The sequence below is a fragment of the Glycine max genome, chromosome 9 (genome assembly GCF_000004515.6).
Source record: "Glycine max cultivar Williams 82 chromosome 9, Glycine_max_v4.0, whole genome shotgun sequence".
NCBI lineage: Eukaryota > Viridiplantae > Streptophyta > Magnoliopsida > Fabales > Fabaceae > Glycine > Glycine max.
Genome location: NC_038245.2, coordinates 9493521 through 9508329, shown reverse-complemented (window position 1 = coordinate 9508329; position 14809 = coordinate 9493521). Strand labels below are relative to the sequence as shown.

General features: G+C 35.4%; 1 protein-coding gene across 2 annotated transcripts; it reads left to right on the top strand.

The window, feature by feature from the left end:
- The first annotated feature begins 10271 nt into the window (after nt 1-10271).
- Nucleotides 10272-13845, top strand: LOC100818325 (programmed cell death protein 2-like). 2 transcript variants are annotated; one of them, XM_006586653.4, is made up of 11 exons: nt 10272-10399; nt 10534-10767; nt 10880-10963; nt 11059-11189; nt 11278-11375; nt 12023-12111; nt 12203-12311; nt 12532-12686; nt 12765-12835; nt 13203-13317; nt 13447-13845. In XM_006586653.4, the coding sequence occupies exons 2-11, from the start codon at nt 10564-10566 to the stop codon at nt 13609-13611; spliced, it is 1221 nt and encodes a 406-aa protein (XP_006586716.1). In that variant the 5' UTR covers nt 10272-10399; nt 10534-10563; the 3' UTR covers nt 13612-13845. The 2 variants fall into 2 exon arrangements, with proteins under 2 accessions (XP_006586716.1, NP_001241040.1); NM_001254111.2 differs by having other exon boundaries at nt 10335-10452.
- Nucleotides 13846-14809: the final 964 nt, after the last annotated feature.

The following is a 14809-nucleotide window of genomic DNA, read 5'->3' as shown; positions in this document are numbered from 1 at the left end:
GGATTAAAGAAACCACATTAAAACTATAAGGACTAAAATATGATGAAACTATAAAGATCAAATGAGTAATTAAACCAAAAATTTAAAGTTCCAAAATTGAACCATTTTAAAAAGATAAATGATCAAAATATAACCATTTAAAACAATGCCATTTCAATTAACACCTCATCATCTCAATCAACATTAATAAACATGTCACATTTTTTGTTAACATATTTAATATTTTGTTTAAAATATAAAACATCAAAATGAAACTATTTAATAATATAAATGAATAAAATGAGACTTTTCAAACATAAATGACCAAAATAAAAAATACTACAACATATATTACCAAAATAATATTTAACCAATCTTTTATTATATTATAACTTCTCTCTTCTAATTTATATATTGATTGCATATTAGTAATTTTCTTAAACAAATTGCGTATTAGTAGTTGATGATTAACATAATATTATTCTTTTCACCCTTTATTGTCTGATCAGTTATTTTATTCTATTCATTCATTATCTCCTTCCTTTCATTTGACTACTCACTAACCTTTTTTGTTCTTCACATGTTCGCGTCAAGTACACTCATCACAAATTATCCTTGGTTAACAAAGATATACGTGTGTATTTGGTTCCCCATCTGAAATCAACCTCTAATATAAAATCACATCAAACTCAATTCCAAAGTAACTATTAGTTTCGGTGGAGATCCACATCTAATCTAATAGTAGTAATACTTAATAAGTTTCTAAACACATGTACATTATCCTTTTTTTTTGTTAAGCACTGCACATTATCCATTTAACTTACTATCAAGAATATTGACCCGCCTTCAAGATACTTATATTCTTTTTTTATTATTATGAACCGCTGCTTCTTTTCTTTTTGAAAAAGAAGAACCGCTGCTTATTAAAATCTTTCAAATTAAGCATGACTCAAGTATTAGGTTCTTATCATAAAGTTATTCTTCAATCTTCATGCATATATGTTATATTCAATTTCAAGTTCTGTTGTTTACAAACTCAATATGTTAATATTATAATTAGACAAGCAATTCATTGCCAAAAATAATAAATTTTGTATCTTTGGAAAGCTAACCTCTATGATGGATTGTCATATCATCTCTATAAGCATTAGTAATAATAACAACGTAGAAATAATTGGTTTACTATCTTCAATTCGTGCTTTTTACCCTCCTCATAAGAATCGAGTAGTTCATAAGAGGGCGTTTGGTTTGTATTTTCATTTTCTGTTTTTATTTTTTGAAAACTATTTTCATTTTCAAAAGATTAAAATTCTGAAAATATATTTGGTTTGACTTCTTGTTTTCTGTTTTCAGGAAATAAAAATACTGAAAATTTATGAAATATTGATTTCTTGTCTTTTTTGTATTTTTAGATTTGCTTAAAATTACATTCCTTGCCATCACATTTTCATTTTACTCAAAATGAGGTTTCTATTTTCAACTGAAAACACTGAAAACGAGATTTTATTGTTTTCATTTTCTGTTTGTTTCCTGTTTTCATTTTCATTGAAATTTTTTCACAAATCCAACCAAACACATTTTCATCACCATTTTCTGTTTTCAGTGAAAATAAAAACAAAAAACAATCAAACCAAACACCCCATAAATTTTCTTAAGCAGTCCACATTGGACTACTCCGAATAAATCAACATGAGCTCTTTATTTTTTTTTGTTTTAGGGGGTCCATTGCAGAGAAACTCTTAACTAGATATATGACTATTAGGGGGGTGATACTAGGTGCACCCAGCATTTTTAAAAAATGCCAAAAATGCCCCTCTTCTATCCTCTTCCTTAAAAAGCTGGGTGAGCGTGAGTAAATCATACGAATCAATATTTACTCACGCTCACCCAGCTTTACGGATCAACATGATCCATATGACTCATACGGATCATGTTGATCCGTATGACTCATACAAATCAACTTGAGTGAATGTTATTTTCACTCATTCACTTAAAATGTTGGGTGCACCAGCAATAATGCTGGGTGCATCTAGCATCACGCCTATTAGGGGTGTGCAAGGTGACTCGGCCCGACCCAAAACCACACAAATCGAAAAAAAGAATCTCAAGTGGTTTAGGGCAAGTCAAAGAAACGGATTAAGCCAGTTAAACATGGTTGTGTTTGGTAGTTATTTTTGGACCCATCTGACCCGACCAAAGTACTTTCGCTTACCATAAGTTAATGGGATTTGCTAGGGGCACCCAGCAGAATTGCTGGTGCACCCAACAAATTTTCAAAATCCCAAAAATGCCCTTAAGCGTTTTTGTCAAACTTCTTTCGTTGACACTCATGGAAGAATTCTTCCACGAGTGTCAACGGAAGAAGAACTGCGGAAGAACCTTCTTCCGTGGAATTACGCGGAAGAACTTCTTCCGCGAGAGTCAACGGAAGAAGGTTCTTCCATGGAATTCCACGGAAGAAGGTTCTTCCGTGGGTTAATTAGTTAAATTATTTTGTTAATTTTAAAATTATTTTGTATTAGTTAAATGATTTTTTCCTCTCAGAAGTTGACCAATGGTCGATTCTTCTACGCACCGCATGATATGTGTCGGTCACATTTTTCCTCAAATTTTTTACAGTAAAATTAATTTTGGACTCCTCGTTCTTCACAGTTACACACACTCCAATCACACACTTCTTCGTCTCTCCATTTCTCTAACTCTGACCATGCAATTGGCATTGGTCTCATTGCATTCTCTGTAGAAATGACGAACAAGGCCAAAGGAAAAGGCAAGGAGGTCGCCGGAAAAGGTTCTGCCGGCAAGCGCAAGGGCGCCTTCGACGATGACAAGACCGGTGGCGACCGAAAGAGAAACAAGCGAGGTGTCCTTTAGTTTTTTCTGACGACGAATTAAATGCCACGCCAAGAAGGATGGACATGCCAGATAAGGGCCAGAATAGCAGGCCACGTGTCGTCCCTAAAGAGGAAATGTTGGCCCGAAACTATTTTTTTTTAGTTTTGGGCCTTCCGTTGCAGACCCTGTTCGAATGAACCGGTGTCTCCTGTTATTTTTTTTGGATTCGTTGACGTGCAAACATGAGACAGGCCACCTTTGGAAAGTCTCACGACTTTCCTAGATAATTTTAAAAAAACCCCGAACAGGGGTACTTAGGCAAGTTTACATGGCCCGAAACCAACTTTTTTGAGTTTTTGGCCTTTCGTTGCAGGCCCTATTCGAATGAACCGGTGTCTCCTGTTATTTTTTTTTTTTGGATTCGTTGACGTGCAAACATGAGACAGACCACCTTTGGAGAGTCTCACGGCTTTCCCAGATAATTTAAAAAAAACCCCCAAACAGAGGTACTTAGCCAAATTTACATGGCCCGAAACCAACTTTTTTGAGTTTTGGGCCTTTCTTTTACTGACTCTTCCACGCAAGGTTTGATGAAATAAGCAGTTCTGTGAACTGGGTTTGACGTTACACAATAGTTAATGACATCAGATGACAATGACTGACATGACCCGATAGTGAACGACGTGACAGAAGGTTGCTTTAGTTTTACGCTTCACAATGTAAAATAGTCACTGGTCTGGTAAAAGTGAAGCCATGTGCCTGACTGGGCCATCTATATAAATGACAGATGGGGATGTCCATGGTACTCAACAGCAACTGGTATTCAGAGTTTGTCAAATTAATTTTCGATAAACAGTGGCATTCTTAGGAGAGACTTTGTCCCAGACGATCGTGAACTCGAGGTTGGCATTCATTTTTCCAAATGGAACCGTCATTCACAACGAGTGTGAGGTTTATTTTCAAAGTTCTAGTCCAGTGCCCATGCGAGTACCAAACCTATGCGATTTTTCAACTCTCAAAAGCAGAATACACAACAGCCTTTAGCAAAACAACAATCAAGTTATGGATGAAATTCATTACCGACGACCAGTGGAAGATATAGGTAACAACATTCACTTTGAAAGTATGCAATTGAAAAATGACATGGATGTGAACACCATGTTAATGTATAATGATCAATTTTCATTTGTTGGACCGATTGAGTTGTTATGTACCGTTGGTAGAACAACAGATGCAATTTTAAACTTACTTGAATCCCCCAGCATCTCTACACATGATGCGGTTCTGTATTACAACGGAAGGTGGAACATGCCACGCCAAAACAACTTTGTGGGTTACGCGTTCACCGGAATAAATCCGAAAAAATTTGATATTCCAAAAGGATGTAGCATAGATCAACTGAAGGATTTGATCAAGCAAGTAGCACCTAAAGGGAATCCTCCTCATGGGATTCACGAATCCCAAGTTGTAAGGCGTTTGTTTTATCGACAACCTAGTCATTTGGAGTATTATGAGAAAGTTTTAGAATTTGAAATTATTGAGCTGAAATGTGTCGACGACGTGCTAAAGGTGCTGGTAGAGTCCAATTACTGGAAACAATTTGTGCCAATATAAATTTTGGCTCTCTTTAGTAAAGTGGTTATGGAAAATGAGGACGATGTGTTTACGTCCTTGCGTGATTGAATGCTAGTTAAATGTTAGGCTATTTCGTGCAAATTAAATTTGTGTCCATGATGTTCTAGTCGATGTAATATGTCTTAGTGTGTCAATTTATTATGTTTGTGACCCGTTTATAATGTGTAGTAGGTATCAAAAAGGAATAAGAGTTTTATTATCAAATTTTATCAAAAAGTTTTATAAGGAGTTACAAAGAGAAAAAAAGGTACAAACAGTACTTTTATCCACTGCATTACAAGCAATTGAAATGGAATTATAGAACCAAAAACAATTAAAATTTATAACTTATTTTGCCCAATCAATTACATTTAATTAACATTTGTAACTTATTTTTTAAAAATTTGTAACTTATTTTTTGAAATGTCTAACTTATTTTTTTAAAATTTCTAACTTATTTATTTAAAATTTGTAACTTATTGTTTTGAAATTTGTAACTTATTGTTGTTTAAATTATATAATAATTTTTAGTAAAAATTAAAATTTGTAATTGTTTAAATTATATAATAATTTTCAATATAAATTAAAATTTCTAACTTATATTGTCCAATCAATTACATTTAATTAAAATTTCTAACTTATTTATTTCAATCAATTAAAATTTCTAACTTATTTTTTTAAAATTTCTAACTTACTTTTTAAAATGTCTAACTTATTTTTTTAAAATTTCTAACTTACTTTTTAAAATGTCTAACTTATTTTTTGAAATTTGTAACTTATTTTTAAAAAATTTCTAACTTATTGTTGTTTAAATTATATAATAATTTTCAGTATAAATTAAAATTTTTAACTTATTTTGTCCAATCAATTACATTTAATTAAAATTTGTAACTTATTTGTTTCAATGACTAATTTTTTTTTTTAAATGTCTAACTTATTTTTTTAAATTTCCATTTTTTAAAAAAATTTAACTTATTTTTTTGAAATTTGTAACTTATTTTTTTGAATGAAATTTGTAACTTATTGTTGTTTAAATTATATAATAATTTTTAGTAAAAATTAAAATTTGTAACTTATTTTTTCCAATCAATTACATTTAATTAAAATTTCTAACTTATTTGTTTCAATCAATTAAAATTTGTAACTTATTTTTTAAAATTTCTAACTTATTTTTTGAAATTTCTAACTTATTTTTTTAAAATTTCTAACTTATTTTTAAAAATTTCTAACTTATTTTTTTAAAATGTCTAACTTACTTTTTAAAATTTCTAACTTATTTTTAAAAATTTCTAACTTATATTTATCACATACATAAACAAATACTAAAATTAACAATTTAAGTAAAAAGATAATTTAAATACATAAAGAAATAGAGACATTATCTAAGTCAATGTGTTTTAACAAATACAAAAACAAATACTAAAATTTAAATACATAAACAAATACAATAAAAAAGATAAATCTTAATCTATGCGGGGTCTCTGTCGCGGCCTAAGACTGTCATCTGGGTCGTCATCTCTAGCTATCCTCAGACAAAGATCCATGATATCATATAAGTCAGTCCCTTCAGTCACCATCCTGAGGTTGATGACCCGCTCCAAATGCTCAGCAATCCTTCCAATCCTGATACATGCTGTGCAATCAACCTGTCTCAGTGGAAATAACAAGTTAGTATGAATTTATAAAAAATAATTAAGTTGACAAAAACTACACAAATTATGCTTACCACAAAATGCGTAGGGAGATTTGACGCGACTGGAACCTCGGCGACAGGTGGCTCGACGAAGTCATCATCATGAGTGGGAGGGGGACGCAAGTCTCGGCTCAACAGTGTCCTCCGTCGGCGTCACACAAGGGTGCGAAATCTGAAAAAACCACTCCATGTAGTCTGGGGCCACCTGCCCAGGAACTACACAGAGCTCCCCTGTAGGCACCACATGATCTGAAAAGTGTACCCACCGGTCGTCTATATCAGTACCTGTCAACGAATCATGAATCGGTGGCGGAGGAACGGTCTGAATGTACCCCATCTGCTGAACCACCCTCTCTGGTCGAATGTAGACGATGATCTGACCCCATCTGACTTGCCTCGTGTACGAGGAGATCAAGTCATAGCCCCGAACTCCTCGATGCTTAGCATACGACATCCAACAGACGTCGGTCACTGTCAGGGCATCAATACGTGCTTCTGAAGGGGCTCCCCTTAATCCCGGTCATCTGGGCTTTACCCCTAAGCCACCTACAAGCACGTGGACTAGCCCTCAAGAATAAACATTCGTCAACAACACACCTTGTGGGACCCGATTGGAAAGGGGCTCGTAAAATCCAGCACTACAAACACAAAGTCAACATCAGCAAATAAACATGGATTGAATTTTACTTTAATTTAAATTACAAGCAGCGATACTCACCTACTCACCTAAAGTAGTGAAATGTAACTGGCCATATGCTGTGTAAGGGCCTGCGACGCCTCGTTAAGCTGATCGTACAAGTGGACCAAAGCGGCCGCTCCCCAAGAGAATGCCCCTGCCTGGCCCAGGTCCCTGAATGCCTGCAGGTGCACAACATGGACATAGGTTGCACTCTTGTTAGCGAAAAGAGTGCAACCAACCAAATGAAGGAGGTACGTCCGAGCTGCAACAACCCATTGCCTGGCCCGACACCTACTCTGGTACATGTCCCAAAGCCAGGACAATAGAACATGAGGTCCGCCTGCCTGACGTGTCTCAGATGTAGCCTCGTCTGGGGTGACCTCAAGTAGCTCCGTCAATAGGGCCACTGCGTCAGATGTAACCAGCGGCTCGAATGAATGCAGCGCGCTAGTAATCGAAATGTGCAGGAGTGATGAAACGTCGTCTAGAGTCATCGTCACCTCCCCTACTGGGAGGTGGAAACTGCTCGTCTCCCTATGCCACCTCTCAACAAAAGCGAATATGAGTCCAGGATCAGTGGTGATTACAGAACACCTGATCAGTGGATCCAATCCGGTGGCCGCAATCATACTTTCGATCTCAGCAGCCGGTCTCCCAAATTTATCTACTTTCCTACCATGGGAGACCAACTTGAGATCGGGTCACTCCTAAATTGAATAACAATTTATAAATTTGTGTATTTCAAAATAAAAGAAACTACTTTCTAATTACTGGAATAAAAAAAGTACGTATCTGTCCACTCCATATGTTGTGTGCCACATGATAAGCAAATCCTATCAAAACAGATGGATCGCGTGGCCCACCAGGGAACCCCTCATCATCAGCAGGTGCCCCCAAGCTCCCATCACTAGCCACTCGATCTGTCTCAACACCATCGGCGGCGCCTGTCCTCTCTAGGCTACCATCAGACACATGAGGCACATCCTCAGGCAACTGAGGAACATCCTCGACTCTTTGGGTAACCCGTTGCCTATGTGATGAGGCAGTGGGCCTACGACGCCGAGGAACATCAGCCTCAGGCACATCCTGACTAAGGTCTCTGCCTCTACTTGTGCCTAACACACGACGTAGATCTCGTGTTCTAACCATGATCTGAAATCATGAAGAACATTTACTTTTATTCGTCAAATTAAACATTCAAATAATTTGTGTAACAAAGCTTTGGAATCCTAACTAATCCACATAATTTATCCAAATCCACAGATTATATATTTAGTTCAACATAATTTATCCAAATAATTGACATACAAATGCATATATAACAAATGAGGTTGCGTACTTGTAGGGTTTGACTCGAGGCACTAATGAGGTTGCGTACTTGTAGAGTTTCTCTAGTGAATCTAACAATGTAATTATTTAATGAATCATTAGGTTTTTGTCTAATCATCACAATACTCACATCTAATGACATATGACTTGCTTGTCTACCTATCGATGAACCCTAGTGAAAATGATTAAAACTCTCTCAATTTTCACTTCAAGTTCATCAATTTTCTCTTTGTTCAATTATTGTTTTAAGTCACTGTTAAATTTTTTTTTATGATGACTTCATATCTTATTGTTTTATATATCACTTTTGGCATGGGAAGATAACTCCAATTTCCTACCACGATACCCTCATCAGCACCAAAAATTACACACACATGCATATCAATTTTGTCCAATCCTCTAGGGCATCAATAAGATCTTCCACAAGTTGAGAATGCACAAGTGAACATCCCTAGAAATGTAAGAAAGGTAAAATGATTTTGGATTTAAGAAATGTAAAATGATTTAAATTTAAATCCTCCACATCATTCTTCAATATGACCAAACTCACAAATGTGAATAATCATGTGTATATTTAAGTTGTGGAGACTTTGTGGGCAGAGCTGTTCATATGTGAATAATCATCTATACAACATACCCCATATCCAACAACTTCAATATCTAATGCAAAGAAGCCAAAATCCCGTTCTTACATTGTACGTATCTATGAAATAAAGATAACAATAATATGCATTCCCTTTGTCTTCAAAATACAGATATCATAACAAAACTAGATAGCCCCATGATTGATGCCATCACAAAGTTTCAGGTTTCCATTGCACCAAATTCATGTGAATTTGCATTTAATTTTAAAATACATTCTTCCAATGATTAGAGGTGGATTATGTAACAATCATCTTGTTTTCTCAGCCACTATGAATGAGACAATCATCTTTTTTAATTACCATTTCCAACACTATGAATGAAACAATCATCTTGTTTTCTCAGAAGTTTTATGGGCAGTGTAAGTCACATCTTAGCTTCATTAATAAAAAATTTGCCTTATACAATCATCTTGTTTTCTCAACTATGAATGAGACAATCATCTTTTTTAATTACCATTTCCAACACTATGAATGAAACAATCATCTTGTTTTCTCAGAAGTTTTATGGGCAGTGTAAGTCATAGCTTAGCTTCATTAATCATCCTACTCAAATCACACCAAATTGTAATTCAATTTAGACATACAAATGCATATATAAATCACACCAAATATAATTTCAATTTAGACATACAAATGCATATATAAATAACACAAACTAAATAATAATATGAACAAAATCATGGTTCTGGGATAATTTAAAAAAAATGCAAAATTCAATAAAACAGGTACTCGCGAAAGAAGGTTCTTCCGCAGGAAGGAAAAGCACTCCCGCGGATGCTAGTGGAAGATGGAAGACATGTCTCTTCCGCGGGATTCTGCGGAAGAACCATCTTCCGCGAGAAGGAAATGGAACGTCTTTGACACACACGGAAGAAGCTTCTTCCGCGGGTATCTAGGCCGTCACATTTCCTTCTCGCGGAAGATGGTTCTTCCGCGGAATCCCGCGGAAGTGCCATGTCTTCCGTCTTCCGCTGGCATCCGCGGAAGAAACGTTCTTCCGTCCGACCTCCCACGACACATTCACACACGTGAAAGAAGCGAACCTTCCGCGAAAGAAGGCTCGTCTTCTACCTCGCGCAACCAAGCCCAGCACAGACCAAACATGTCTTCTACCCTATGGCCATCATAAGCGATTAAAGGAGAAAAATGAGGTTAGAACACTAACCTATAAGGCGGAACACGAATGCAAGGCAGGTTCAAAGCTTCAATCGGCCGACAATGGAGGACGACGCGCGCGTGGAGAAGAAGAAGAACTCAAACCTGGACGCGGGGAGAAGAAGAGCTACTGGAAGCTGGAAGCGGGAAGCTGGAAGAAGAAGAGCTTTTGGTCGCGGAAGAAGAGTTTGAACCGTTAGGGGAAAAGCTTTTTTATTTAAAAAATTTAATTTATTAATTTTATTATAAGGGGCAATTATGTAAGTTAACATCATTGCTGGGTGCACCTAGCAACACCCTAAGTTAATTATTAGGCCCAACCCACAAACCCAGTTCCTTCCGACTGAGATCTAACCTAACCCACTCACAAGAAACAAAGACACGAACGAACCACTTAGAGCTTTCTGCGGCGCCCTCTATCATTGTCGTCGTCTCGGTTTCTTCCCTTCTCGTGGCAGATGAGGTTGGAAGGTCAGAAACCGAACCGTCTAACCCACACAAACACAACCCAGATACTATAATTGGTTGGGTTCGAACCATATATTTCTGGTTTACTGCTAAAATCCTATGTGCCACTAACAGAATCAGTCTTTACTATCTTGCAGACTAGCACTTTTTTGTTTATTCCTAAATACATGGACACTGATGCCACTGGAGATCCTGTTGACAAGCTCAAGGCTATCCAGAATGATGATGTAGAATATCAAGACGAAGATGATGATTTTGATGACGAAGAAGAAGAAGAAGATGACCCTATTACTCTTGGTTTCGTTGACAAACCCAAGAATGAATGGTCTCTTCGCCGTCAATATTTCCCAAGCAAAACTGGTGGAGTCCCGGTACTTTACCATCTCATTGAATATGTTTACACTTTGCTTTTATCTTCCTTTAGTGAGCGAATGCTAGAGTTGTTTTTCGTGGTTATATGATCCGTTGTGATGTAAATAATAGGCTTGGCTTGACCCTCTGAATATACCATCAGGGAGATCATCTGTGTGTGACATTTGTGGAGATCCTTTACAACTCTTGCTTCAGGTATGAAGTTAATCCCTCATATCATTGACATTTGTATGGTTTGTGTTGTACCTGTGGATTGTGATATATAGTGTATTAAATGCTTGAATTGCTAGGTTTATGCACCAACTGACAAGGAAACCACATTTCACCGAATGTTGTTTGTTTTTATGTGTCCCTCCATGAAATGTCTTCTTAGGGATCAGCATGAGCAATGGAAACGCCATCCAGAGAAGCCATCTAGAAGGTTAATGATCATCCTCTGTGAAATAAACTTTTCCATTGTTCTAGTTCCTATGATTGTTGATCTCTGATTATGTAATGATTTATTGAAGTGTGAAGGTTTTCCGTTGTCAACTACCCCGCATTAATCCATTTTACTCACCTGAATGCCCTCAGTATAATGAGAGCCACGAACCTGCTGGCAGTGGAGGTTGGTTTACTCGTCATAATATTTTTGCTTCATTTGCTGAAAATAATCCCATCTTACAAATATTTGTTGTGACCATTTATGTAGTTATGTAAATCCATGGTAAATTCGTTTGAGTTTTATCAATTTTTACTTGTTTGAATCCTTTGGTTTGGTATGGTGAAGAGAGTTTGTTGTTTCTGTTTGATCATTATTTGCTGGCTTGTGTTTGTGTATGTCGATTTGTGAATATATATACCCATGATTGTCTCATTGTGAGTACTGAGTACTAGTGTTAGGGAGTCCTGCATGAAGTAAAAAAAGTTCATGATTACTTGTTATCCTCCCTTCTTTTATTGCACATAGTGACACCATGCTTTTATCTGGAAAGAAAATAATATGATGTCATTCTCAAACATAATTTTGGTTACCTTGAAGCTGAACATGCCATTTGCATAGTTGCATTGTATTCTTATTTTTGTTATATGCCACATTATTTCTACAGTTATTATACTAAACATATAGGTAATATATGGCATGCTTGCTCATTAAGATAAGTTGATTAGCACTTTTGATGACTTAGAGGCGTTGGACTAAATGTATGTGCATTCTATAACACAAATTTGTTCTGAATCTACCTCCATTTTGATAGAATGTTTTCTTACTTTCAGCTGCTCTTTGTGATTGGTGTGGCACCTGGAAAGGAGACAAGCTTTGTAGTAGTTGCAGACAAGCACGGTATTGCTCTGAGAAACACCAGGTAACTGAATTACTTAAATGTATTATGTATCCTTATTTTTTCTTCCACAAATTTGATTTCCATGACATTCCTTTTCTCTTCCAACTCACAGGCTATGAGTTGGCGCACAGGGCATAAAACTGCTTGCCAACAGATGAAAGTTTCTTCACCTGTTTTTGGACCCAACAAAAGTGGAACCACCTCCTTGGAGTCTCATAAAGGTCACTTTGGTTTAGAGTTTTGTACTTTTATTACAGCATCTATTTCACTTTTAGATGAAATATAAAATTAATAAGACTAATGGTAATATTTCTCATTGCTCATACATAACAATCTAATCCTGAATTTGAAGAAAATAATCTATGTGATAAAATTTTATGACACCTACTATTTAGCTTCCTGTTAGTTTACACATGAGATCATTCTTTGATTACCATACAGTTGGAAGCAAGAATCTGTGGCCTGAATTTGAGATCAGCATTGAAGATGAAAGTGAATATAATAGGGACATATCTGAGGAAAATAGCTTAGCTAATTCCTTGATCTCTAGGAACAGGAATGATGACACAATGAATTCACTTATGGATAACTTTAAGGTATTATTTTTCTTTTTATAATAAGAATATATAACTTGTATAAGTCTATTATTTGCTAATTATATTGTTTTTGAACAGGGTGATGATGACAAAAAGAGCTGGGCCTCCTTCCAGGAACGCATTGCCGAGGCTCCTGAACAAGTGTTGAGGTGATTATGATTCAGCAGAATTTGAATGTTTAACTATAGTGAATTTCCTTATGTGTCCTTATGGAGGTAGATTTACTAAACCAGTTGGGAGAAAATGTTGGGTTAACCTACATTTGATACAATACAGCCAATTTGAACAAGCTATGTCTGCATGATCTGATTATAGTAAATGTTGAAATACGGGTACAAAAGGTGGAATTTAAATTATGCTTCTTAATTGCCCTCAAAATCACATTATAAAAGGTGCACTGCTTTATAATCACAATTTGTGTTGTGATGTGTGATAAAAACCAACCATGTATAACCAGATTGATGGTGTTGATTTTATCTACATGTTATGTTTAATTACTTAGTTTTGGTAAAACAGGTATTATAGGAATACTAATGCCAAGCCAATATGGCCTGTTTCAAGTGGTCGACCATCCAATGCTGATATCCCTAAATGCAGTTACTGCAGTGGACCAATGTCTTGTGAATTTCAGGTAGTTATTTTAGACATCAGTGGTTGAAGCTGAATGTCATTCTGCATATAATACTATTTCTTTTGCATGGTCATGCAAATGTTTGCGTAATTCCTTTAGATACTGAGTTGCTAATGTTGGTGGTGCCAGATTTTGCCACAACTGCTCTATTACTTCGGCGTTGACAACGAAGTGGACTCTCTGGATTGGGCTTCAATTGTGGTGTATGCGTGTGAAGCCTCTTGTGAAGCAAGTTTGCCTTACAAAAATGAATTTGCTTGGGTACAAATTTATTCACTTTCCACAACCTTATAGAGAAATGTCTTTTTTTTTTAATTTTTTTATATAAATTATTATCGTTTTTAAATTTTGGGCTCAGAAGTATATGTTATTCTTCGTTTGACTTGGTGGAAGTATGAGGAAGGATTTTCTTTATCTACTTCAACTATCAATTTTGAGGATTGGCTGTTGATTGTGTAATTTATAGGATAGGCTTGATTAGGATGTGTACGTTTTTCACTGAAAAAATGATAATTAATTTTGCTACAATGAACAAGGTTGTAATCAAGTTTCACCGTCTGAATTAAAATAGAATTAGGTTGTGAGACAGTTTTTGGCGTGAACTAAAACATTTTCCTCTCGTTTGTAAGGTGGCTACAATAATGCTTAATTGCTTACAAGTTCAGTTTACTCTGTCTCGCTTTGTTTCGACTTTCCCGCATTCACGAACCATCATCACACTCATTTATCTAAATTCAATTTTGATGCACTATTTTATTCTGTTAATTCATTAAATTATGCTTTAGATAAAACTTTTTAAGTAATTATTACCAAAGTCGATTATTTTAAAATATTTTTTCATATTGGTCCATTTGAATTAAATTCACTGTTTTAATTTTTTTATTTGGTACCATTGTAATTAGGACCTCGGGTTCCCTAGTGATATCCTTAGGTATCTTCACAAGCATCTGTACTTTGGATTGACTGAGATTAATTTTTGATTGGAATTTAGTTTCACTTAAAAGTTTAATGTCTTTCTTTAAGAGTATATTTTAGAGGAAGTTAAATCCCATGTGTATTTTAAATTGAGGTAAAGGAGTCTCATTTAAGTTGTTACAATGAAAAAGCAGGATAAATGAGCCCATTCATCCCAACCATGAACAAATCCCATCTATCACCACCCACATTTGCTAGAACGTTGTATGAATTGCGTACTACACACCAGATGATTTGAATTCTATTTAATTAGTAGTTACATATATTAATGATTACATTAATTTTAAATAAGAAAACAAATGTTACTCAAATGTCAGATTTTTTTTTTTAATTATATAAGTAACAAAAACATTTTCTTTGTTGCCGTAAGTCTAATGTTGTTACGATTAGTATTGTGTAGCTGATCTTCTAAAAACGTATTGAGTACCTGATAATTTGAATTTGCATTTAATTAGTATTTAGATATATTAATGGTTATATTAGTTTGTAATTAAGAGATTGAATTTGATTAAATAGT

What these genes read in the sequence shown, in the direction of transcription:
- LOC100818325 (XM_006586653.4), top strand. Translation starts at nt 10,564, where the DNA reads ATGGACACTGATGCCACTGGAGATCCTGTTGACAAGCTCAAGGCTATC. An exon ending in GCAAAACTGGTGGAGTCCCG is followed by an intron (nt 10,768 to 10,879) that starts GTACTTTACCAT and finishes TGTAAATAATAG; the next exon opens with GCTTGGCTTGACCCTCTGAA. An exon ending in ATTGCTCTGAGAAACACCAG is followed by an intron (nt 12,112 to 12,202) that starts GTAACTGAATTA and finishes TCCAACTCACAG; the next exon opens with GCTATGAGTTGGCGCACAGG.